Here is a 27,049-nt window from a genome sequence, read left to right as displayed (position 1 = left end):
CTGACTCATACCCTGGGCTGTCTGCTTCCAAAGCTGTTATTTGTTTTACTGAGATGTACTTCCCGACATCCACCCTGGACCTACAGTCAAGGAGGCTACAGGGACCTTGAAGACTCAGCAACTGTGGAAGCAAGGGTCAAACTTGGACTGTGGAAGGGGCCTAAAATAGCACTTGTGGGGCAAAATCTTGCAAATATGGTGGGAAGATCCTTTAACTTGGAACCAGAGCTGGGTGGGGTCATCTGAGGATGCTCTGAGGACCCGCATGTGAATTCTTGAGCTCACTTCAGTTAGGGGTCAGGGAGAGCTTCCTGGAGAAGATGGTGTCTGAGCTGGGTCATGGAGGACTGACACGCAGACTTTGTGTAAGGAGGGCATCCCTGAAAATGAAACCAGCAGGCATCGGAGGTGAGGGGGGCTAGGTGAGGGCAGTCAGTCGGGCTAAAACAGATCTGGTCAGGAAAGGAGCAAGTGTTAAAGTTCAGAACTGGTCTGGTTGGGACTGGGTCACAGACACCTTCTGTCATCTGTGGGAGCCGGGGGAGGCTGGAGGAGAGAGGCGGGGCTCTGCAGCACAGAAAGGGCAGCAACTGGATCTGGGCAAAGGGTTCCATTTATGGCCAGGTCGCTTTCTACTTATGTGACTTTGAACAGATCTATTTCCCCCCCTGGAGCCCCAGGGTTGTCATCTAATAAACATTGTGTGTGTGGAGGGGAAAGTTTAGGAGGGTAGAAGAAACACGAAGGAAAGGAGCTAGACTTCGGCTGTTGTGGAAGTGGAATGGGAAGGAATGAGCAGGGTCGGTGGATTGAACACCCCCCTCCCCCCCCGTGGCAGGGCCCAGGCATGAGGGCTTCCAGGTATGGGGTGCCAGAGGAAGTGTGGAGTCTAATTAGAGCTGAACAGCTAGTGTTGCGAAAGGGCTGTGGGCAGAGGAAGGTGCCTGGACTTCCTGTAGATCCATGAGAAGTTGTCAGACCTACAGGCGCCTTAAATCCAGGTCCAGAAAGGGACTGGCGATGGCTCAAGGTCACAAACTAGCTCTCAGCAGAGCCTGCTTCCTAGCTGTGTGTTGTTTGCAAAGTCACTTGGCTTCTCTGATCCTTACTTTCCTCATCTGTAAAATGAGGTCAATAATTCTGACTTCTTTGGGTTGATGAGAGAACTTAAAGCAATGCTCAGCATAAAATGGTGGCTCAACATATTGTAGTGCCCTCCGCCATCCCCTAACCCAATACATTGTCATTTATGGGGCAGTCAAGCTTGAGATATGTGGAGAGGTGCAGAACTTGAAAACAGAGGGGCAGGAGGGGCTGATACCTCCGCCACCAGAAGAGGAGGGAGCCCAGGCCTAGAGGTGCTGCCGCTGCAGTGAGGGTCTGGCTGGAACTCGGAGGCCCTGGGGACCAGGCTGGGGTTGACAGGCACGCAAGGATGAGAGCCAGAGGAGGTGGCCTGTTGCTAGGGAAGGAGGGAGGAGGTGGGGGAGCTGCTGACACCCGCAGAGCCAGGGACGTCCCCATGGCAACAGGAGCCGCTGCTGTCGGGAGGAGAAGTGGGAGGAGGAGCCAACGCTGGCTCTGTTCCCAGAGGAGGCCTCCCACTCTGGGCCTCAGTGCCCCCATCTGTCCAACGGGAGTTTGGATTAGGTAATCTCTAAGCTTCTTTCTTGTTTTGACCTCCTGGCAATCTGGGGTAGCTGAGACCTCACAGACCTTCCGTGGCTCCCCCATCCACATGTCCAAGATACCGCCAGTCCCCAGAGCTGCCCCAGCTGCTTCCAAATCTTCCCTCCCGTGCTGCCTCCTGTTCAGCGCAGCCTGGTTGCCTGCCCTGCCCAGCTCTCTGTTCCCACCACTTCCTTTTGCTGGAACCTTGTCACTTACCGCCTGCTGAATGCTCTCTGGCTCTGGTGGGTCCAACTCCAGCCCTGTGCACTCTGGGGTGCCTTCCCTGGCTGCCCTAGTCCACCCTGACTGCTTCCTCCCTCCTGGGCTTCTTTGGCCCCACAGGTCTGCGCTCCTCCTGCTATCCTTAGTAATTGCTGCTGCAATGCATGGAGCCGCTTCTGAGAGCTGGGCTCCCCTTGACAGGCCCAAATCATTACAGTAAATTTATGGTGTCATATTGTGAATCCCCATTTTACATATGAGCCAATGCTCTGAGAGCTTATGTGGCTTGTCTGAGCTCCCCCGGGTCCTATGTGGTGGAGCCAGGCTTGGAACTCAGCTCTGTATAATTGCTGCTACCCCAGGCCTGAGGCAGGGCACAATTTATCAGCGGCAGCAGCACTTACTGGGTGATAGCTAAAGCCCATATGTGCTGGCCACCATGCTGGGCACTTTACCTGTGTTTTCTCACTTCATCTTCACAATAATCCTATAGAGTATATATTCTAGTCACTTTACAGGTGAGGGAACTGAGGCTTTCAGAGTTAAAATAATTTACCCTCTCCCCCCCCATAGAACTCAGATCGGAATCCAGACCATCAGAGTTGCGGTCACCATGCTATACCGAGGTTAACCCATTTGTATTCCAGAAGCACGAACAGAGCATTCCCTATGTACCAGGCCTGTGTTGGGTGATCCATGGGGGAGATGGAAGCGGGCTACAGACACAGATGAGCCAGCTCTGGCAAGCCCAAATGGGAGTGTGTTGACGAGGAGAAGCCAGTTGTAAGGACAAGAGGCTGGAAGGGGTAGAACTTGAATCTGACTGTGGGATGGAGGAGGAGGGAGGTCGGGGGGGTGGGGAGGGAGATGGGTAATTTTCCTTGAGGAGGTACCTTTTTCCAGGAAGCTCATGAGGGGCAAGAAGAGGTAAGGGGGTCCTCCTTCCCCTTCCTGTTAGTGTTCCCTTGCCCCCGCCTGGCCCAGCCCCAGGAAGTGGGTGACCCCTAAGCTGGCTGCATGCCTGGTTGGCACCAAAATAAACTTGCCTTCTCTCTCTTTCCCTCCCCTCCTCTGTGTCCCCTCTGTCCTGGCTTTAATTAGCAGCCCTGGGGATGAGTCACTTGGCAGCTGGGGAGGGAGGCTGCTCAGAGCCCAGTCGAGCCTCAGTTCCTGGCCCGAACCTCCCGGGCAGCGCCACTGTGTTCTTGGTGTGGCTCCGCATCTGTGCGGGTGTGAGGAGCGCAGGGGCAGCGCTGCGCGCTGGTGGGTGTCCATGCACGGCAGGGTGTCTGCATAGAAGCAGAGCTGGTTGTTGCTGCATTTGTCTCGGTGTCCCCTGAATGTCAGCGTATGTGAGTGTGCGACTGTAGCATGTATCTGTGGTCGCAACTGTCAGGAAATGAGGGAGCATTTGGGTGAACAAACACAAACGCTTTATAATTGCATTCACCCCTCCCTACCTAAGTGTTCTTTATGCGTTTTTGCTTATGCAAGCCCTGCACTTATATCCGCAATTTTCCCTTGTCTTAGTCTGGGTACACTTTGTTGCAGGGAACTGAAACCCACTCAAATGCGCTCAAGAATAAAGGGTGGGTGGGGGGGAGACTATTGTGAGGCTACATCTCACAGAATCTAAGAGCAGTAAATGATGTATAGCCAGGCCTCACGCCAACTGGAAGTGGGACCAAGAAGTCAAGGAGCAAGATTGCTCTCTCTCTCTTTCTCTCTCTCTCTCTCTCTGCATCTCTGCATCTCCCTGGCTCATGCCTTGTCTCTCTCCATCTTTCATGACTTGCCTGGTCCCTGTCATCTCTTTGTCACTGACTCCTCTCTCTGGACTGGCTTCCTCTGCTCTCAGGTGGCCTGATGTGGCCGCCAACCTAGAAGCTATGTGACCTTCCAGCTTCAGGGCCCACCCCCATGGGACAGCACCGCTTCTGTCCATCCTGTGGTAAACGAGGGGGCAAGGGGCTGTAGGTGGGAGTGGGTTCTCCTAGAAGTGGGTGAGGGTAGAGGTCAAATACTCGGGACTTGGTGTTTCTTCTACAGTGCCCACAGCTTTTATGTGTTCACAAGCGAGGTCACAGCCTGGGGAGTAGTCTGCTCAGAGGCCCACGATTGTAAGCTTGCTCGTCCATCAAGGTTTTGGTTCCTACTCTAATGCAAGTCGACCTTTGCTCACTATGCTTTCAAGTTCCATGCTCTTGCATCAAAATGCCCTGTTTTATCTAAAAATTTCCCCTTATTTTGTGCCCAAACAGCCTTTAAGTGCACAGTGAATATTACCACCGCCACCAGTGTGCGGTGATTTTCATAGCCTCAGAACAACTGGCATAATGCTACTCATGGTACAGCTGCTACCAAGTTCTTAGTTGTTTCAGGAATTTTCACATTTTATTAGTGCAGTGACTGAATTTATAGTTATCTGCAGTATAGAATTACAAGCACACATTATCAATATTATCAACTTGATGCTTGAGCTTACTCTTCCATTAATACAAACCCTGCAGTTTTTACATTAATTACAGAGGGAATTAATGACCCCTTAGACAGGTTTTCACCTATGAGTAAAGAGTTTGGAACCAGCTGTGCACGTAATGACTGTTCTCCAGATGCAGGGGCAATGCCCATGGCTCTGACCTCGGCCAGGGCCTTGCATCCTCTGGCTGAGACTGGAGACTGCCCACCTCCTTAGGGAGCTCCTACTTCTGGCCTGGCACATAGCAGGTGCTGTTGTTATTTTTTAATAAAAATGATAGTTTTCTTATTATTGTTAAGGCCATCTTCCACATATAGGTGGTAAGCCTGAGTGGGAGAGATCATCCCAGGCTCAGGGCAAAGCCTCCTTCAACTTAATAAATGCTTTGATTCAGAAAATGTGTACTATGTATCAGGTACTGTTAGGGAGCATTCCACACACCTTATCTTTAATCCTCCTGGCAGCTCTGCCAAGTAAGGGTGATTGGATCCACTTTACAGAGGGGGAAACTGAAACCTTGAGAGGTAGAGTGACTTGCCTGAGATCATCCATCCATCTGTCCATCCATCCATCCACTTAGTCATGGGACAATTTCTTGAGTACCTACATCGTGCCAGGCACTCTGCTAAACTAAATGCGGTTGATACAGTGATGAATAATAGAATCCTGCTCTGAGGAAACTCACCGTCTGGTAGGAAAACAGATAAGGAAACATACAATTACAGGGGAAGTGTAGGGTGCTGTGGGAGAACCTCAGAAGTGTACCCAACCCAGCCTGAGGGTCAGGGAGGCTTCTCCAAGCTGACATCTAAACTGAGACTTGGTGGATGAGTAGAAGTTAGCCTGGTGAGGGGCGGGGGTGGGGTGAGGTGAAGTGGAGAGTGTTGCAGACAGAGCAAAAAAGTGTGCCAGGGCTGTGGAGCAGTGTTTGGTACTTGCATTCGTGAAGAACTGTAACTGTATCTGCAGTGGGATGGGGCTGTCATGAGAGATAATCTGGAAAGGGGGCAGAAGGTAAATTGGGAAGCTGGGACTGGGACCCCGTTCAGTTAGACCCAGAGCCAAGGAGCTGCAGGACCCAGGAGCAGAGTTTCCATGCTTCTCCGCCTGCCTGGTCCCAGGGCCAGCCTGGGTCAGCCTGGCTAGTGGCAGCGGCAGGCCAGGATTCCAGTGGCCACAGTGCCCTCTAGTGTCCAGCAGCCCATCTTGCAGCCTCCACCTCAGTGTGGATTGTCTGTCTCCCAATACCTGCTGACCTGTTTGACTAGGTGCCCTGTGCCGGATGCTGGGGACACTGGAATGAATAAGACATGGTCCCCGTCCCCACCGAGCTCCTGGACCAGAAGGGGCAACAGCATGTGAATAGACAGCGCTGGAGAAACGCAGGGTGGGAAGGACACAGGGGAGGGATCCCAGAGTCAGGTTCCCAGAGGGCACCACCTCTGAGCAGACTTGTGAGGAACAAGGCGGAGCTAACGAAGTGGGGAGGTGGCAGTGGGGGAAGGGTGGTGGGGAAGGGTCTTTTGAGCAGAGGCAAAGGTGAGGGCAGACAGCAGAGTGTGGCAGAGAATTGTAGGCACTTCTGTTTGGGTGGGGCACAGGTTGAAGATGGGGGGAGGCTGAGACCACCTGGAAGTGGGGGGGAGGGGCAGCTCACAGAAGGTCCTGGGATGCCTGACGCTAGCTCATAGTGGGCACTTAGGGAATGGAATCATATAAGGAGTTTCCCTGCCCTTTTGGGATCACAAACCCATCTGAGGATCTAATGAAAGCAATGTTCTCCCCAGAAATGCACTCATACTCACTCATATTTTTCATACAACTTTAGGGGCTTCAGAGACACTCCCCGCCCCTGGCCTATCCATGAACCACAGGCTTCCAAATTCCTCTTAGTATAAATACTGAAACCTTATCAGGACCTCCAGGCTCTGCATGACTGGGCCCCCGCCTACATCTCCAGTCTCGCTCATCTCCCCTTTGCTTTTTCCACTCAGCCACGTTGGCCTCCTGGTAGTTCCTGGAAATACCACCTCAGGTCCTTTGCCCAAGTTGTTTCCTCTGCCTGGAACACTCTCCCCCACTACCTCCACTTTTGGCCCTGCTTAATTCCATTAGTGGTTGAATAATGTCTGTCTCCTCTCACTTGGATATGAGCTCCATGAGATCAGGACATTGACTGCCCTTAGTCACTGCCGTATCTGTCCCCCAGCTCAGTGCCTGGCTCACGGGATCTGTAGCATAAGTGAACGAAGGCCCTGCCAGTGCCCTGCGGCTGGGTCAGGCTCCTCACCCTTAGCTCCTTCTTCCCTTCAGTCCCTAGAGGGTTATCACATGAGTCGCCCCAACAGGCTCAGATATGCCTGAATTCCAAGAGTGGCCCAGATGAAGAGGTATCTTCCTAGAAATCTTCCCCTGCCCGAAACAAACAGGTTTCCCAAGAGTCTCCCCTACCTCCCTGGGAGAAGGATCATACTCTCTCAGGCTCAAACTGAGACTTTTCAGTATGTGCATATTTGTCTCACTGAAACCTCACAAGAACCTGTGAGATAGGAGTTGCCACTCACCTTTTACAGATGAACAAACCGTGCCTCAGAGGGGTTACCCAGCTGAAAAGTTGTAGAGCTGGGACTTGTACCCAGCTCCGCCAGGCACCAAAATGTAAGCTCTTTGCCTCACCAGAGAGGGGAAGGGGCTTGCCCAAGGTCACACAGCATCAGCCTTAGGGCCAGGACTAGAATTTCTGTCTCTCAACTTCTGCCAGGCCAAGGTGAAGGTTTGGGCCACAGGTGCCACCCTTAGGACAATAAGTGCAAATGGGCACAAGGTGCGGCTGCCACAAGAGCCAAGAGAGTTGCTGAGGGAGAGAGAAAGAAAAACAGGGGCTGAGACCAGAGCCTTGAAGACCACGGGGCTTTAGGGGGTGGGCAGAGGGAGAAGAGGCCATGAAGGGCCCATAGATGCCAACTTTGCGGTGGTCCGGAGGGCCTATCTCTCTCAGCAGCTTTGGCTTTCTTGAGAGGAACCAGCTGCCCCGGCAGGGAGGCAGGAAGGCAGGAAGGCAGGAAGGCTGGCCTGTTGCCTGTCAGCTCCTATTCCTTCTAGATCACTGGCCCCCTGGCCCCTCCCAGGGCTGCCTTCTGCTCAGAACAGCCAGGGGCCTGGGCTCTGGGGCTGTGAAAGGACAGGAGCCCTCTGAGCTGGATCTGGGGTACTCTTCAGGAACCCCACACCCTTCAAATCCTCCAAATTGTCTCCTTTCTCCAGCCCCCCACATAAGGAGGAGAGAGAGATTACTGTGGTAGGTCGGTGGGGATTCTAGTTTGACTGGCTGTATGAACTTTAGTAAGACTCCTCCCCTCTCCAGGCCTCAATCTCCCCCTCTGTAAAATCAGGTGGGGCAATTTCCTTGGAAGAACGGCCTCTAGATTGTGAATGGCGTGTCTTCTGATTTTTGCTTTTCTCTTCAGGGAGCATTTCTCTTAGCCAGTTCAGAAAACAACGCAGAAGAAAGTGAGAGCTTATTGCAATGGTCAAGAATATCGGCTGGGCCCTCATCTTGATTTCCCCAAATGGGTGATTTGAATTTTACTTGAACTGGAGCATCCCAGCATAACCACCACACAGAGTCTCTTTAACTCTGTGGAAGATGAGAACGTTTGTGAAAAGCTTCTATGGAAAGGTTTCTGTATTCACAGGACAGCAATATGGCCAAGGGGACAGAGTCCTGATTTGGGAATGGCCAAACCAGGTCCTGATCTTGGGGTTCTGCTACTTACTAGCTCTATTACCTGTGCCGAGTTACGTAATGTTTCTACATCTCAATTTTCTCTTCGGGAGAATAGGGCTAGTGACAGGTACTTGACAGGGTGCTTGGGGAGATTCCAACAGAGGTGCATATAGTGAGTCCAGCCTGAGGTTTGGGGGAGTCACTTCAAGCTCTCAAAGCTGCTTCCTCCTACTAGGAGTTCCCAGCCCTCCTGGGGGAGCAGGGGAAGGAGCAAAGTTTCCAGTTGCAGTCTGGCCTATAGCCCAGCAGGCCTGGCCCCGCCTCCTTGGTTCCTCCTTCTAGGGAAGGGCTGGGGAGGAGGGGGTGGCGAGTCGGTGGAGGCACCGCCCTGGCCAGGGGGCCTGCCCTCGGGACAGGTCCAGACCCATGGAGCCCCCCGGGAGGAGTAGCAGGTAGGAACCTGGCCCCCACCCCCAACCCTGCAGCCCGACCCCCTCCCTTCCTGCCCAGGCCTGGACCTGGTCCCTGGGCTGCTGATTCAGCAGCCTCCTGGCTTCCTGGTTCCTGGCTCCCCTCTTGGACTCTTGGAGGCCTTTGGCTTGGGGGAGGGAGCCAGCTCAAGTGGGTGAGCCCAGGGGCATCTGGGTGCCCAGCTCTGTAAGGACCCTGGAGCCCTGAGCAGCGCAGTTGGTGGCCTGTGAGGGGTGGCTGCCCTGGCACCTAGCCTGGCACTGCGGGGCTGTCCACAACAGCTGAGATTCTCTGATACCAACATTCCAGCAGCCTAAGGATCTCTGAGTCTCAGGTTTAATGAGTCAAGGACTTGGGCCAGTGACTGGCACTTAGATGGCACTTGAGAAACAGTCGTTCTGCTGATGACAATTATTCCAGAGTCTCTGATAAGAAGAGTATCAGATTCCAGGATTCTCTGTTAAGGTTCTAAGATTTAGGCATCCTCTCTAATTCGCAGCAAGCGAGATAGTGGGCAGCTGGCCTGGCGTGCAGCCACATCTCCCGGCCTTTACTTCGGCTCTTGAATGGCCAGGCCCTGACTACAACCTGCCTTCAGGGGCTCGTGGGGGGCAGGGGCTGGCTGACCTGGCACTCACTCCCAGCATCTGCCCTGTGCTGGGTAGGGCAGGGACAGGGCCCTCGGCCTCACTACGCTGCTGTCTCTCCTCCCCCTTCCCCTTCTCTGGACTTTAATCGTGGGAAGCAGGAGGCAGAGGGGCCTTTGGACCCCACGCTAAGGGTGGGAGCACAGCGCTGGGGGGGCGGAGCTTGGGCCCTGCCCCAGGCTGGGGGCGCAGCACTGGTCTTGGAAGCAAAGAACCACCCTGTCCTCTGGCTCGCCGGGCCCCACTCGCACACTCAGCCCGAGTCCCATCCTGTCACCAAGACCACTGAGACCTTGTCAGCTCTCCTCCACCCTCGCCTCTCCTGTCCTTTGCTCTGGCACTCTCTGCCTCTCCCCGTCTTCTCTCTGTGTCTTTTGTCTCGCCCTTTCACTGTCTTCCTCCTTCTCTGTCTTTCTCCTTTTCTGTCTTGTCTCTTTCGGTTTCTCTCTGTCTCTTTCCCTCTCCTCCTCCAGTGTCTCCTGCACCAACCCCACCCCCACCCCGCCCTGGCCTGGGTTCTTCCCCCTCTTTGGACCCAGAGCCTCTTTTCTCCCCATCCCTCCCTCCTTTCTTGTGAGGGGTCTTCTCTAAGGGGGAACCCCCCCATACACCTTTTCCCTTTCTCTTTCATCCACCCTTCCCTCTCCCCTCTTCCCTACCCGTGTGGCGTCTGGTGTGAGGAGGGCTCCCTTCCCCCTTCCCTACTGTGGTGTCCCAGTGTCTCTGAGGCCGAGGTCCCCACGGAGTCACCTGGAACACAGGAGGCCCAGCCCAGCTCTTTCGTCTCTGCTGCCCCCTGTTGTCGTTGTGTTCTGTTTGTGGTTCGAGTGCCGTCCTCTCTTTCTTGACTTTGTGGTTTTTTCTTTTTTTCTTCCTTCCTTCCTTCCTTCCTTCCTTCCTTCCTTCCTTCCTTCCTACCTTCCCTCTCTCCCTCCCTCCCTCCCACCCCTCCTCTTCCATTCCCTATCCTCCACCACCCATTCCACCCAGTCTTCCCCTTTCCCCTGTCCCACTCACTTTCACCTCCTTGTCCCCATTCCCCACCCTGCCTCTCCCCTCCCTCCCTGTCTCTCTCTCTGTCTCTCTTTCTCTCTCTGTCTCTTGCTGTCTCTCAGGTCCACAGCGTCTCATACTCTACACCAGTATTGCTGTCCTACTCAGGTCCTTGACTCCATGAAGCTTACCCCCTCAGGCAGGCTGGCAGAGAGCAGGTAAGAGCTAGACCCACCCCTCCCCCAATCCCTCACCCCTCCAGACAAATATCACTATCATTGCCAGCCCCTCCCCCATCTCCCTCTAGCCTCTGGAGTGACTGTGGAATGGGTGTCTGAGCGTGTGAGGAGAGTGACTGGGGGACCAGGCCAGGAGACCAAAGAGGACGTTCACAGCCTGTTTGTAGCTTGTCCTTCCTTAAAAATCCTTCTCTAGATACCTTCCCCCCAAAGTGGGAGTGGTTGGTCCTAGAATATGTAACATTTGAGCTGTTTTGTAGGATGAGTAAGAGTTTGTCAGTTGGATAGGATGGGGAAGGGTGTTTAGACAGAGAGAACAATCTGATTATACTTTTGGGGAAGGAGATTATTTCCAAGTTAATTTGAAAACACATTTTACATTTTCTGATTATAATGCAATGAAATAAAATATTAATAGCAATGGCAAAAAGGCTAGGTCCATTTGAAAGTTTAAAAATACTTGTGTTAAAGAGGAAATAAGAATGGAATTTATGGACTATTTAGAATAAATGTCAATTGAGAATATCATAGATCAAAACCTATGGGATATGACCATGGGGGTTCCCAGAAGAAAGTTTGTAGTCTTAAGTGCTTTTATTAGAGAACAAGACAGTTTAAATGAACTAATTATTCTGATCAAGAGTCTAGAAAATTCTAGAAAAAGAACAACCAAAAGAAAGCAGAATCAAGTAATTACTGTGTATAAAACCAGAAATTAATGAAATGGAAAACAAAAGGTTTGATAAGCTAAGAGGTGTTTTTTGAAAAGACCAACAAACTAGACAGACCCTCCTCTGGCAGTTATGATTGAGAAAATGGCAAGAAAACATAAATAAAATAAGGTATGATGAAGGGGATTTAACCACAGATTCAGAGGATATGAAAGTCATAAGAAAATGCTTTGTGTAATTTTATAACAATAAATGTGAAAATCTAGATGAGATGGGTGGTTTTCTAGGAAAATATAAATTACCAAAATCACTTAAGGAGTGGAAGAAAACCTGAATAGAATAGAACAGTATAGAAGAAGTTTAAAAGATGGTCAAAGTTTTCTCCTCAGAAATGGTACCAGGCCCAGCTGGTATTATGGTAGTTCAGGTATCATGGAAGTTCTATCCAATCTTGAAAGATCAGCTAATAGGAAAAGATGGACAGCTTCCTAGTTCATTCTAGAAGGCTGGTATCACTGGACAGGTTTAGACAAAAAAAGGAAAACTATAGCCTTACCTCACATATTAATAGAGCAACACGTTTTAAATTACAGATTCTCCAACTGAATCCATCAGCGTATTAAAAGAAGACTGTATCGTGACAAGTGAAAGTTTGTCCCAGGAGTGCAGGGATTGTTCAAAATTAGGAAAGCTGTTATTGTAATTGATTATACTAATAGTTGTACAGTCTTTTTACTCTATCTCCATAAATGCTGAAAAAATAATCTGACAAAATCACACATCCATTCTTGATTTAAAAACCCTTACTGCCTTAGTTATCTCTTGCTGCATTGGGGTAATTTGTTAAACAGCAATAGATAACTAGTACAGTAAGTTAGGAATGAATGAAAACCTCCTTAACTTGGAAAGAATTTTTATCAGAAACCAAAAACAATCATCAAGTGTAACAGTGAAGTGCTAGATAAATTTCCATTCAATTTGGGAACAAAATAAGGATGACTACTATCACTGTCACTAACCAGTGTTTTTCTGGAAGTTTTAATCATTGGGATTAAAAAAAGAAATAAGTGGTATAAATATCAGAAATAAAGAGTCAGAATTAGCATTATTTGAAGATGATATGGTTGTCTACTTGGATAATCAAAGAGAATAAAAGGAAAAATTATTAGAACTAATAAGACAATTCAGTGAGATGGGTAGATACAAGATAAATATACACCCAAACCATCAGCTTCTCTGAATACCATCAATAACTAATTAGAAGACATAATAGAAAAAGATTCCCATTCACAATAGCAAAAAAAAAAAGATAAAATTGCTACGAATTTATAAGAAATTTAAAATACTTCTCTGTAGAAAACTAAAATTTCATCAAAGGCTATAAGACTTGAATAAATCAAGAGTCATATCCTATTCTTGGATGGGAAGAATTCAGTATGGTTTAAAATGACATTTTCCCCCCAATTTGATCAAAAGGTTCAATGTATTTCTCATTAAAATTTCAGTGGTGTTTTCTTTGGGAATTGTGCAATTGGATTTTAAAGTTCATTTGGAAGAGTAAATGCCCATGAATTACTAAGAAAATTTTGAAAAAGAAGAACAATGAGGGGGGACTTGCCCCATTAGATATAAAAACTTACCATAAATCTACAGAAATTACAAATATTATATCATCACAGAAATAGAGGAATACATAAATGGAACAAAATAGAGAATTTAGAAACAAACCCATATATTCATATGGGAATTTAATTTGTGACAAAGAATGCATTTCAAATCAGTGGGAAGTCAGTAAATAGGATGGGACTATTAGCTACCATTTGGAAAAAATTTAAGTTAAATCCCTACCTTGTACAAAAGCAAATGCAAAAAATAAAGCTGTAAAAGTACCAGAGGAAAATCCAGAATATTTTTATAACAAGGTGGAGAAGCCTTTCTGATCAGGGTTTAAGAACTCAGGAGCCATAAAGTAAAGAGCAATAATTTCAACTACGTTAAAGTTAAGAACTTCTGTGTGGAGAAAGATACTATACACAAAGTTAAAACAGAAACAACAGGCTAGAAGAAAGTATTTGCTACATAGACATCAGGCAAAGGTTAATATCTCTGTCTGTATCGTCTCCCGGAAATCAATAAGAAAAAGGTGCACAACCCATTTAAAGCGGAGAAATAACGTGATTTGACAATTCAGAGAAATATACAGCTAATGAATGAGAAAGGATGTTCAACCTTACAAATAGCTAAAGAAATGTAACTAAAACAACGACGAAGTACTAATTTTAAAGTACCAAAATTTAAAAGATTGAAAGGGTTGTGAGGAAACAGAATCTCTCATATTCCTTGATAAGAGTACGAATTGGTTTCATTTTCTTATGGGACCAGTTTGTTAGCTGCCCCCAGAAACTTAAATGTGCATATACTTCCAAGCTGAGAACTATGTCTTAGAGTTAGGTTCCTCTAGAGTTTTACTACTAGGTAGACCCCAATTTGGCCAGCCAGAGGCCTTTTCTAAAATACCCCAACCCCAACTGCAAACATAAGCCATACTGTGCAACTCTTTATCACACGCCCTTTTGTAGGATAGCATTCTCAACCAGCTCTTAATGAAAAGGTTGCATGATATATGCTTCTTAAATAAAGACAGGATTATATGAGTAGGAATAATCTTTATTTTTAGCCAGTTTATAAAAATGTTAAAGCCACGGAAATAGCTTTTATCTACATTTTAAACAAAATGTTCATTCCTTTGCCCAGCAACTCAACTTTTAGGAATCCTTCAAAACTACTTCCAGACATATGCAAAGATGTTCACTGCAGCATTGTTTATAATAGCAAACAATTAAAACAACCTACATGTCCATCAGTAGGAAACAGCTTTTCCTTCATGATCCATCCATACTCTGTAGCAGATCAAAAGTAAAAGATATATCTCTAGATACTCACCTGGAAAGACCTCTAAGACTTATTGTTATATGAAAAAAGCAAATTGCAGAACAGGGCTTATAGTATGATCCCATTTTTGTAAGGAAAAGAAAACCCCCATAACAACAATGAAAAAAATGTTATACCTACCCTGTCACAATTTTAAAATTACTGGCCTTTTTTCTTGGTCCCATTTCCTTGCCTTTACTAACTTGTTTCCTTCCTCCTCTATACCTTTTTCCTGTATCCACCTGTTGTTTTTCCTTTTAATAACTTGCTCAAATACCACCTGATTCATTCGGCAAGCATTTGTTCTGCCTGCTCTCAGTTAGGCCTTATGTTGAACCTTGGTTCAATATATGGGAATGAGCTGTATCTGGTCCTACAGTCAGGGAGCTCAAGTCCAGAAGGGAGAGAGAGACACATAGACAATGACTGCATAGTGTGGTTTGGGATAGAACATAAGTAGGCCCAGAGGGCTGCCAGAGGAGGGGTACCTAACCCCACCTGTCCCCTACAGGAGGGGACATGTGTACTAAGTCTTGAAAGAGTAATAGCTTTCCTTTATCCCCCAATCCTGCCGGAAATGGTTGCCTACTTTTTGGCTCTTCCAAGCAGGATGACCTAATGGGGGAAAGTAGTTGGGTCAGTATCTTTATTCAAGTCCAAATTCGGCTACTTACAAGCTCGACTTTCGGCAAGCCGCTGAGCTTCTATTTCCTCATCTGTGCAATGAGGATAATGCCTATTTACCTCTCAGGGCTGATTTTAGGATTGGAGAAGGTACATGTAAAACTCCTGGATGACTATCAACTCTTGAAGGGCAGGGACTACCCATGTCTTGTTTTCCTCATAGCTAATGTGTAGCCTTGGATTGGATTGGATCTAAAAGCTGTACATGTCTAGGGATGGTTCTGGAGCAAAGGATGGGCCTGACCATAGTGGGGCTTTGGGATGAGGAGGCTGAGAGTAGTACATGGGATGGAGGGGATCGCACCATAAGAAGAGAGAGCCAGGGAGTTCACTGGCAGTCCAGTGGTTAGGACTCGGTGCTTTCACTGCTGGGGCCCGGGTTCAGTCCCTGGTCAGGGAACTAAGATCCCGCAAGCCTCGCAGCATGGCCAAAAGAAAAAAAAAGAGAGAGAGAGAGAGAAAGAGAACCAGGTCCCTGGTCTTGACATGAAGGTGACACAGGAGGGAAAATAAGAGTAGGCGGCCCTGGGACATGGAGCCCAGGCAAGGCATTCTGGCCCTGGTTCTTGGTCCTATTCTGCTACTGATACCATCTCCTAATCTCACAGTCCAGGGCAGGGAAGCATGGTGGACCAATACTTGCATTGGTGCCAACATGTCTCAATTCAATCCCACCTCTGTCACTCACTAACTGGGTGACCTTAAACAACTCACTTCACATCTCTGAGCCTAGTTCCTTATCTGTTAAAAAGAACACCGACATCATGGGGTTTATTTATTGAGGAGTAGAAGAGATCATAAATAGTATTCACATTGTTGAGTGCCTGGCACATAATGAGTACTCAAAAAAGGGTAGCTGTTATTAGTGTTCGTTTCAGTAGACACTTAGGGAGTTCTGCTATGGCAGGGCCTATGCTAGGTAATGGTTCTTGCCTTCCACAAATTCCCAGTCAGTTGTGGAGATTGAGGAGGGCTATGACAGAGGAGAGCACAGGGTGGGGGGCTGCTGTGGAAGCCCAGTGGAAGAGATCTGGCCCCACCTAGGGCTAGTGCAGGTCAACTCAGCCTAAGAGCTGAGTCTTAGAGGATGAGTCAGAGGCAGTCAGGGGCAGAAGGGTGAAGTGTGGCAGAATGTTCCAGGCAGAAGGAACAGCATATGCAAAAGAACCTGGATGTTGTTGGGAAGAGCCAAAGGTTTTTTAAGAACCTGGGTTTCATGGGTCCCAAATGGCTTCAGGTGGCCCACGAACCTCCTGAAATTGAATGCAAAATGTTGTGTGTGTCTAGTTGTGTGCATTTTCTGTTGGGGAGATGGTTTGTGGCTTTCATTAAATGCCTAAAGGGTTTTGGGTTCCTCCAAAAAAGGTTAAGAACCAATGTTGCTGGTGATGAAATATCATGTGAATGGATTCTAAATAGGAGAGAAATTTGGTAAAATTTGTGTTTTAGACATATCACATTAGCAGTCGGTATGAAAAATGGATCGTATGCATGGAGGCCAGATGGAAGGCCTACACTGGGATATTGGCATAGAAGAAGTGGCTTGGAGCAGGGCTACTATGTTGCACTACTCCCGTGGGCACCATTCGCAAAGAACCATTTTAATTTCAAATTATGGGATCTAAATTCTTTGAGAGTTGTTGATGAGATAGACCCAACAGCAGGTGAGAGAAAGGGAGGAGGCAAGGATGAGTCAGTGTTAGCAGAGGGCCAGAGGGACATGAGTCCAGGGTAATAGTGCAGGAGGAGAAGGGAACCTCTATTAATGCTCGCCCAGCCCCCAAAGTCCGTGGTCTCAGATATAATTACTAACTTCCATCCTACTCCTGGTTCTCGGAGATTCTGAGTGACACTGGAGACACTTATTTCTCTATGTATTTTGGGGAGGAATTACTTCTGGTTTGTGAGTCAGGTATTTTCCTGAAGAAAGTCGTGTTTGAGCCAGTCATCCAAGGTCTGTAAAGATTTTGAGTGGTAGAGATGGGAGAGGATGCTCTGAGAGTGAACACAGAGGCCTGGAGGTGAGAAATGGTAAGGCTGAACACTGATGCGGAGGTTAGACACACCTCAAACCGCTGTCTGGGGAGCCCAGGGTCCTTTCTCGTGGTAGGCAGCTGGAGAGCCATGAGCAGTTCTTGAGGAGGGAAAGTAACTTGATCAAATTAGCATTTTAGAAGGAAGGGAGACTAGGGAGGAGGCTTTTGCAGTAATCCAAGAGAGGTAAGCTGAGGTAGTGGCTGTGGGGATGGAGCAGAGGAGGTGGATTTGAGAGGTGATGGGGTAGAAGAGAGAACTGGAGTCAGAGACTGAATAGATAATGGGGGTGGAAGTGGGGGGTGGAGATGACTGAGGGTGGTCACGGTGAGTTGCCCGTGTTCAGGTCTGGCAATGGATTCATTCATTCAACACATATTTATCGAGTGCTAGACACTGTGCTGGGCATTAGGGATATAGCACTGAGCAAAACAGATGCCTGTCCTGATGGATCTTACGGTGGGTGAGATAGATACTAAATAAATAAGCAACTAAATATATAGAATGTGTCTGGTGCCACACCTATCTGGGGGATGATGTTCCAGCAAGTGCAAAGGCCCTGAGGCAAGAGTGTGCTTGTTATGTTTGAGGGACGGCAGGGAGACCAGTACGATTGGAGAAAGAGTGAGCGAGGGGCAAGGGGAGTAGATGATGAGTTAGCGGAGGCCAGATCATGTGTAGTCTTTTAGAGCTATTTAGGGGGTAGAATCAGCAGGATTCGGTGGCTGACTTGCTAAGGGAGCAGGAAGAACCTAGGGTGACTTCCAGGTGTGTTTTGGGCTTGGGCCACTGGGTGGTGGTGCCTTTCACAAAGGTGGGAAATGCAGGAGGACAGGTTTGCAGCGGTAAGCTGCTGCGTTAGAGGTCCCTGTGAACTCTGAAGGCCCTAAGGGCCATCTTGGTGGAGCTTCCAGCAAGCATTAGGCTTGATGGGTCTGGAACCCAGGAGAGAGATCGATGCTAGAGAGAGAGATGTGGGGTCCTCAGCCATACCTGAAGTTATGGAATGGAATGAGATCACTGACAGAGAGTGTGGAATGAAAGAGAAGAGGACCAGAGCAGAACTGGGGAAGAGGTACTAACACATAAGGAATGGAGAGAGGAAGAGGAGCTGGGGGTGGTCCGAGAAGTAGGAGGAAAACCAGCAGGGAGTGGGCTCACGGAAGCAGAGGAAGGAAAGAGCCGTCTGCGCACGGGGGGGCTTGTTAAGAGTGGCAAATGTTACAGCTGGGGGAAGTAAGATGAGGGTGGGAGAGAGTCTATTGGCTTTAACCAGTGGGAGGTCCTGGGCGACCTTACTAAGAAGAGTTTCTGTGGCTTGGTGGGCGCATGAGGCAGATTGCAGTGGGTTGAAGAGCCCGTGGGAGGTACTGAAGTGGAGATGGCCAGTGTAGACGAATTTCTCAAGAAGCTTAGCTGTGAAGAGGAGAGAGGGACACTGATTGCTAGAGGGAGATGTGGGGGCAGATCGAGGGTTTTTATTCCCAGATGGGAGAGACTTGAGCTTCTATAAATGTTGGTAGGAAGGAGGCAACAGAGAGGGAGAGGTTGAAATACTGGAGGGAGAGGGGATGATTGTTATGGAGGTGGTAGCAGGGGTGGGCTCCAGAGCCTGGGTGGAGGGACTGGCCTTAAATAGTATAGGGACCCTCTTTTTCTCACAGGGAGGGAAAGCAGAGATAGTGGTGGTCGGGGGAATACAAGGGCGTTGAGGGGATTAGTGAAAGAAATGCTTCAGAAAAGTTCAAAGCAACACATGGAGATCCCTGACAAAGAGCATGGATGCTGGAGCTAGGAGGAAGCAAAGAATACTTCTGGTTGGAAGTCAGGGAGGACTTCCTGCAGGAAGCAGCATTTGAGCTGGGTTTTGAAGTTCAGACAAGATTTCAACAGGCAAAGCTCTGTGCAGAAGGAAGAAACAGAGTCAGCAAAGGCATAGAGGCGTGAAAAGGCTGGACGTGCTGATGTAATAACGAACAAGCTAGTTTGATGAAGGCTGGGCGGGATAACATTGATGCCACTGATGCTGACAGTAACAGTAATAGTTACAATGTATGAGGCACCAAACCTACCCTGTGGCAGGTGCCTTACATACTTGAATTCATTTAATCCCACCACATCCTGCAGAATAGGTATTTCCTCATTTTGCAGATAAGGAAAATAAGTCCTAGAGAGGTGAAGAAATGGACTCAAGGTCACCCAGCTAGTAGGCGATGGGGCTGATATTTAAACCCAGGTCTGTCTGACTCTAAAGCCTGGGCTTTTCCCACCTGACAGGAAAGGCCAGGTGAGGCCATATGGTGGGGGAGCCTTGAATGCCAAGTAGAGGAATCTGAACTTTATCCAGGAAGCTAAGGGGGGCCAAGGTGGGTGTCTGAGCAGAAGAGATTCACACTCAAAGGTGGGCTTTAGGAAGGCTAATGTGGTCCAAGAGAGTAGGGAGAAGAAATCAGGAGGTGACTGCAGTGTCAGGGTGAAGGGTAACAGGGGCCTGGCCTGGATAGGAGGGGAGTGAGCAGGGGGACTGGAAGATCATTTGTTCCTCATGACAGCCTTGAGAGGTGTGGAGTTTCCTTCTCCTTTTATAGATGAGGAATGGGAGACTCTGAAAGGAGGAGCTACTTGCCCAGGACTTGAGCACTGGTTCATGTGGTTTTGCTGACTCAGTGACTCTGTGGAACAATGTGTCAGAGGGAGCTCTGAGTATGAGGAGGGTGTGTGGGTGTGTGTGTGTGTGTGTGTGTGTGTGTGTGTGTCCCCGCGTGCGCACCCCTACACGCGCTTGTCTGTCAGATGGACAGCAGTGCCTTCCCTTGCCTTCTCTTTCCTTCCCATGTCTTCCCAATCCTCCAGTATCCTGGATTCCATATTTCCTACATCTCCTGAGCCAAGGGGGTCTGGGAGTGGGGTGAGACTGTTTCTTTGGATATCCCTAGAAGATCAGCCTTTTCACTCCCAAGACACCTGGTCCCGCCCCAGCCCTCCTGCCTGTCCATCCACCCCATGAAAATGTAGTCCAGCTCCAGTGACTGCCACATGCAGACTGGCCCCTGGTACTGCTCCGCAGGACCCGAGGAACAGGTGCTTGTTCCTGCAATGTTTCCTCCCCGCCGCTGTGGCGCTTCTGTGTGGGTGCAAATGGCCACCTTGGTAATTAGGTTCAGTTCATGAGCAGTTAACAATAACCACCACCATGTTCCCATCACTCTTGTTTGCCAGGCACTTGACATGTATTTCAGTCCTTTCAACAATCCTGTGGGGTTGGCATCATAAGCCTCATTTTTACAGATGAGGAAACTGAAGCTCCAAGAGGGGCATTAACATGCCTGGGGCCGCAGCCTAGAAGCACTTGTAGAGCTGGCCTTGGAACCCAGGTCTGTTTGCTTCCAAAGCTGTGGACTTTCCACGCTCCATTTCTAAGCATCTCCTACATTCCCAACCCTGAAGCCTTCAGGAAATACAAATCTTTGTCCTTCAGGGGCACGGTGGATTTCTAGAGATAGTACCCAGTTCACCCAAAGGACCTGCTGGGAAGAGTCTGAGACTTGGAGCTCCAAGAACTTCCAGGTTTAAATCCTGACTCCCGCTCACCCAGCTGTGTGACCTTGGGCAGACATCTAACCTCTCTGAGCTTCAATTCCCTCATCTTTAAAATGTTGCACAGTTGTTGCAGGGGTTAAATGAGATGACCCATGCAAAGTGCCAGCAGAGAGCTGGTTGCTACTATTTATGTTAAAATTAAGGTTGGGCACCTGTCAGGTCAGAAAGGGAGTTTACATACTCTGGGTGTAACCTTAAGCCTGAGCCCAGCCTGAGTGTGGGGGAGGGCCGTTTCAGGAGGGGGGCCAGCAACAGGCTCCTTGGAGACTGAGATGGATGTGGCCCCATTGGTCACACTGGCCTCCCCATTCCAACCCCCATCCTAGCCCCACCTCCCTGGTTCCAGCCCTTCTTGTGTCTCCCCTGCTCTGCAAACTAATGCCTCTGCCTCTCTCTGTCACCCGCCGCCTGTGGCCTCTACCCTGCCCTTCCTGGCCCCAGGGAAGAGGAGGAGGAGGAGGAGACTGAGGAAGAGGAAGAGGAAGACGCTCATCAGTTCTGCTGTCCGGCCTCCGAGTGCAGTAGTCCCTCCTCTCGGTAACTGAGAGGACAAGGGTCATTTTCTATGCAGAAGCAAAAGCCTTAACCAGCCCCCTGCCCCCTGCCCCCTCGATCCCCCATGGGACCCCATCCCTGCTTCAGGAACCAGATGGGCAGGCATCGTGCCCCGTCCTCACCCACCCCCTTCTTGGAATTCCCACCCTCACTGCTGTCTCCCCTGGACTCCAGCCCCCAAATTATAAAGGCTGGAGCCCTAGGTCTGACTAAAATGTGGGAGCAGCAGAGCTTGGAGCTTGAAGCTTGAAACCTGGACCCTCCCATACCCGCACCCCACTTCCCAGGCACCCTGGAGCCTGCCACTCCTGGAGAGGTCTCCAAATGACATCCCAAGGACCTACCTCTGTCCTCTGTGAGCACAAACAGAGATGCAGGGTGCCTAGGGCTTAGAGGACCAGACGGGGTCGGGACCCAGCCTGCTCATTCCCTCGCTGTGGCCATTGCTGCCATCTCTTCTACTGCTTGGAGGCCTTGTCCCGTGCCCCCCTGCCACTCCCATAGTGCTCTGTAAATATGATCAGGAGGAAAAGGCCTTTCAGAGTGCGTGTCGCTGTGTACAAAAGAATTTCCATCAATAAAAGCTGATCTCTTCTCTCTGTCTGATGTATGTTCCACCCCGCCCCACTTCCCTCTCCCCATCCCCACCAGGGTCTTACCTTCTTTCCTATCCAGGGCTGGGAACAGGGGCTGGGAGAGAGAGTAGGGTTTGATTTTATTGTCAACACCCAGAAGGCACTCAATAAATGAATGAACGATGTGGCGCTCTCACCATGGGCAAGCCTAGCGCCTTCTTCAGCCTGAGGTGGTGCGAGCTGGCCAACTTGGACACGTTGCTTGACCTCCCTGCTACCCAGTTTCCCCGTATGTAAAAGGAGGAGGGAGGTTGGACCAGAGGATCTCCAAGGGCTCCTCCAGCTCTGACATTCTGTGAATCTGAGATGGTACAATTTTAAGAAACTATGATTACATGACTTTAAGAGAGGATAATTCAGTGACACATTCCATCCAATTCTGTGGTTTCTATTTCTATGATGCTGTGACTTGGGGATTCTACAATACTGTAGTTTTAAGATTTCATGATTCTACCATTTAGAAAAAATTCTGATGGTGCGATTTTAACATTCTGTGATGTTAATAGTCCTTGATTCTATACTTTCAAGGTTCTGATTCTACAGCTTTAGGGATCTCTGAGTCTGAGGGAAAGCCACTGCCCCCAGATGCAATAACCCTAAATATTTCCTGCACCTGCCAAAAGCTAGTTCTAAGAATCCCCAGAGGCTGTTGGCAGGAAGGCAGAAGGCAGAAGGTGTCTTCTATGCGCTGTAGAACCCACACCTTCCATGATGAGTCTGTGTTAGGAGCAAAGCCAGGAGACTCCCAGGTGGGCTCATACCCCTGCTTTCCCTTTCTGAGCCTTTTTTTTTTTTTTTGCATTAGACAAATCTGAATTTACCTTATGGTTCTGCCACTTACTCTCTGTATAACCTTGAACAAATATTATCTTCTCCTTGAGCTTCATTTTCTTCCCGAGTACAGTGAGAATAGATCTACCTCTCTGCGTTGTCATGAAGATTAGCAAGAAAAAGCACAGGGAGCTCAGCATAGGGTCTAGTGCACAGTTGCCAAGTGTGCACTGATTGGCGGCTCTTGTTTTGATTAAGGCCCAGGTGAGAGGAGTCCCTCCTCTCCTTTGTTTCCCCCCTCCCTTCAGCATCCCCATCACATGCCCTGGTAGTTTTCCAGAGGCTCGCCTCACTCTTCACTCATTGCTTGACTCACTTAGGCACTCAACTCAGCTACTCACTCACTCATTCAAATTCTCATTTATTTCTCCCCTCCCTTCTTCCCTCCCTCTCTCTTCCTCTCTTCTTTATTTACTCTTCCAGAAGGCATTGCTCAAACACCTACTGTGTACAAGGTTTCAAGCTAAATACCATGAGGGACCGAAAGTAAGACAGTGGCTGTGTTCTCCATAAGTTCTCCATCTCCCAGGGGAGATGAGAATTCCTTTGGGAAAGTAGGCAGGGTGTGAAGGGCAGAAGTGATTGAGCAGATATGGCTTCATATGGCTTTCGTAATGAGCAAAATATGTTCCTGGCCCAAAGAGTAGGGAGATGTCAAGATGGGCTGGGGGTGGTGGTGTCCAAGGATTGCTGGAGGAAGAGGGGCAAGAGTAGACGGCTGGGAAGGGTTTGAATAGATGGTTTGAGAGGTGAGGCATTAAGGAGTCAGAGACAGCATGGACCAAAACCTGGTGGAGAGCCCCAGGGGTTGTGTTGGGGAATGATACATAGATTGCTCTGTTCAAGCTGGGCGTGTGAGTCTAGGTGACCTGTGGCTGTGGAGGGGGAGACCATTCTACCCTTCATTTTATTGGAGATAGAAGGAAGTTAGGGGGCACAGGGGCTCAACTAAAGGTCAGATGGCCATTGTGGGAGCCATGCGGGTGTAGACTCCTGTGTAGGCAACTGAATTGGCTGAGGACCTGTGCTATGGGAAAGGGGAAGGTTTCTATCTGTTGTGAGGGAAACGTGTGTGCCTGTGCACAGGTGTGCGTGAGGCTGGCAGGTGAGAGAAGAGTGAGAGGCTGTGCACTGTTGTGTATCTGAGGGAATGTGATTGTGTGAGGCTGGGCGTGAGGGATTCTGAGTGTGTGAGGTTGATTGTGTGAGGCGGTAACTTTCTGTGCCTAGCAATCTCTCTGCATGTGCCTCGGTGGAGATAATCACAAGAATGTGTGTCAGTGGCTTTTGAGCATGTGGGGCTGTGGCTTTTAGGGTGACAGTTGTCAGACAGGATGGTCACACAGACACACATGACTGCCACCTGTGGTCTTAGGGGACCAAGGTGGCTGCTGGGCCCTGGCCTGGGCATAAGGATGGTCCACAGAGGTGAATTATACCAGGCCACTGCCCATGGGAAACGGGAGTAGTGTAGGGAATGGACACTTCAAGAGAGAATCTCAAGTTAGCTGGTGATAAGGACGGCCTGTGACATGAGTGTGCACAAAACATAGAGGGGGGATAACTGACCCTGTCAGGTTCTGTGGGGGGTGGGAGTGAGTCAGAACCAACCTCCCAGGAGGCCTGGCTGGCTCAGGGTGCCCCAAGATTCAGAAAAGCTCAGCCAGACCGACAAAGGCTGCAGGTAGAGGGGAGAGGGAGGACATCCTGGGCAGAAGAAAGTAAGGGCCTGGGCACAGGCGTGGTGCTGTGGATCAGCTCGCCTTGCCTAGAAAGTACAAGGAGCCTGCTGCCACCAACATCTAGGAGCTTAAAGGTGCCGGGGGGTGGGGGTGGGGACTGGACGGATTCAGCTAAAAAGTTACGCTGGCCTGGAAGATAGGGGATTGGGGTTCTCGTCCTGTGTGACCCTGAGCAAGCAAGTCACTTAGACTTTTTGAGTCTTAATTTGAATATGTGGAATTAGATGGTTCGAAAAGTCCATCCCGGTTCTGTGGATCTTCTACTCTTGGCCAGCCAAACCAATGAGTCATTGCTCTCAAAGTCAGGCACTTCTTCCATCTAACCTCAGTCTTTCCTGCTTCCTCCTGGATTGCTTCCTCACTCACACACTCCACAAATATTTACTCAGCATCTGGCCCTCTGTGTGCCACTGTGGGAAGGCACAGGGAGCTGGAGAATGCAAGGACTCGGGCCCAGAGGGGCTGCTCAGTGCTGGGCTGGTGGGTACAGGCATGAGCGATGATTCGACTCCTGGCTCCACCACTGCTGAGCATTGAGACTTTGGGCAAATTACTTCATCTCTCTGTACCTCAGTTTCTTCATCTGTGTTGTCCCCTTCAAGGGAAACAACCCAGACCTTGCAGAGTTGCTGGGCCTAGCTAAAAGTAGGTCCTCAGTAAATGACAACTATTATATTTAGGGCTGCAAAGGAAGCAGAGCCAGGATTCAAACCCTGATCTGTGTGCTCCCAAGCCTATGTTTGCCCGCTGGGTACCCAATCAGCCCCTCCGATGGCTTCCTCTTCCCCTGCCAGTCCCTGTGCCAAGCCGGGCTGGCCTCAGGATTGGAGTCTCTATGGCGCTGGGATTGGGCAGCAGAAACAGCTTGTTGAAAAGCTGTCGGGGGAGAGGGAGGTGACTGGAGTCCCTCTGCCCCTCTGCCCCCACCCCCCGCTGGGTCTGGTCTCCTTGCCCAGCCTTCCTCCAGAGCCCAATGCCCCTGGCCTCATCTACGTGTGCTGACCTCCTTGTCTTGTTTTCTTGTCTCTCACTTCCGGTCCCCCCCGCACCCCCGCTTTCAGCCCAAGTTGTCATGGGGATAGTCCTCAGCATCCCTAGCTTCCTCTTGCCCTCATCTTATGGTATCCATAGCAACAGCCCCCATTCATTTCCATGGCAACTGCATCCTGATCCCATCCCCTGCTGGCTGCCTGGCTCTGGTCAGTGCCAATAAAGGGAAGGAGAGAGAGAGACCTCCCATTAATAGCAGCAGCCGGAGTGGGTCAGTGCCCCCGCCATGGGCAGGCCACCCCAAATCCCTACTGCCCGTTCTGCCCCGCTTCTCCCCATCGTAATGCCTTGGCTCACAAGGTCCCTCACTCCTTCTCTCTACCAACTCCTCCTAGGCAAGGCCCTATTCAATAGCTCCCCCACCCCCCCACTGCCCCATGAAGCCTTCGAGGCAACAGGGGAACTAGCACAGGCTCTGGGCTTTGAATCCCTGTTCTGCCACTTGCTAGTCCTGAGACCTTTGGCATCACTTTCCCCCTCAGAGCCTTCTCCTCACCTGCAAAATCGGAATCCTAATTCTTCCTTCACATTTGCCATGCAGTTAAAATAATGTGCAGAAAATGCCTGACACAGGGAAGGTGCGCTGTAAGTGCGAGTTTATTTTTATTCCGCTCAGCACCCCTGCCCCCCCCCCCCCCCAGCAGGAGAAATCTCTCCTGAGCTCTCCTAGCACTTCCTCCGTTCCCCAGCCCTGAGAACTTTCAGCTTTATACTGTGGTTAGTTGTGTAACGTGATTTATTCCCCCCGCTGCAGAGGATGCTCCCCAGTTTCCCTCACAGAATAGCCCAGCAGACAGCACACATGGGTGCACGTGTGCGCGCGTGTGTGTTTTCTTTGCTCCTGCTCCCGGCTGGGAGGAGTCCAGGAGAGGTAGGTCTCCCAGGCCCTTTCTGAAGTGCAGAAATCCAAAGAGGGAATTGCATTTTGAGCTCCACGCGGATGAGAAACTGAGGTGCATAGCGGTAAAGGGACACACCCGGGCTCACACAGTGGATAAATGGCTGTCAGGACCTGAACCTAGGTCTGCCCAGCTTCTTACTGCACAACATGTTGTGTGTGTGTGTGTGTGTGTGTGTGTGTGTGTGTATGTGTGTGAGAGAGAGAGAGAGAGAGAGAGAGAGAGAGAGAGAGAATGAATATGAGTCTACGTAAGATGTAAGAAAGAGAAGAGAGATTTTTCCATGTGATCAGCATTTGCCACGCAGTTAAAATAATGTGCAGAAAATGCCTGACGCAGGGAAGGTGCGCTGTAAGTGCGCTGAGTGTTTGGGAGTTCTGAGTTAAGGGATCCCACGTCCCCAGGTCCCATTTCTTTAGCAGTGTGTATGATGCCCTCAAGCTCTATCCTTTTTGGGGGGCTGTGTTGACAGCCTGACCTCCCTGCCACTATTACCTTTGCAACCAAAACAGAAGGGAGAGGAGAACTGCCAAAGGGTAGAGAGCCAGGGGCAGCATGGGGCTAGAAGTGGGGATAGCCAACAAGATGTCATGAGAAGACGGGCATCATGGAGCTAGAAGTGGGGATAGGCAACAAGATGTCATGAGAAGACAGCCTAGGCCCTGGGTTTGCATCCTGACTTTCTCACTTAATAGCTGTGTGACCTTGAGCAAGTCTACATCACCTCTTGCCTCAGTGTCCTTCCTCATCTATAAAATGGGGCTAATGGTGCCTGCCTCAGTAAATTGTAAGGCTTCAATGAGCCAATTAATGCCCTTGCCCTAGGGAGAGAGGTGACTCTAGGGCCCTATGGCAGCACAGAGGAGGGGCCTGTAAGCCATCCTGTGTGAAGGACTCAGGCAGGCATGGAAGGGAACACCCGAGCTAAATGTTGAAGGGTGAGCAGGAGGTAGCCAGGTTGGGGTAAA

At 49.7% G+C, this 27,049-nt stretch overlaps 1 protein-coding gene across 5 annotated transcripts in view; it reads left to right on the top strand.

The window, feature by feature from the left end:
- The window catches only part of IQSEC2 (IQ motif and Sec7 domain ArfGEF 2), a 75,321-nt gene that overhangs the window by 25,586 nt on the left and 22,686 nt on the right, over positions 1-27,049 (top strand). For 3 of the 5 annotated variants that reach the window (XM_059910851.1, XM_059910847.1, XM_059910849.1), the window contains exon 3: positions 10,333-10,428. In XM_059910851.1, coding sequence (XP_059766834.1) covers positions 10,333-10,428 — 96 coding nt within the window. Of the gene's footprint in view, positions 1-8,448; positions 8,552-10,332; positions 10,429-27,049 lie in introns of those variants that run through there. The other 2 variants (XM_059910848.1, XM_059910850.1) reach the window with 2 other exon arrangements.

The sequence above is a fragment of the Balaenoptera ricei genome, chromosome X (assembly GCF_028023285.1).
Source record: "Balaenoptera ricei isolate mBalRic1 chromosome X, mBalRic1.hap2, whole genome shotgun sequence".
In the NCBI taxonomy this organism is placed as follows: Eukaryota; Metazoa; Chordata; class Mammalia; order Artiodactyla; family Balaenopteridae; genus Balaenoptera; species Balaenoptera ricei.
Note: the sequence above shows the minus strand (reverse complement) of the source record. Positions and strands in the feature narration are given on the sequence as shown.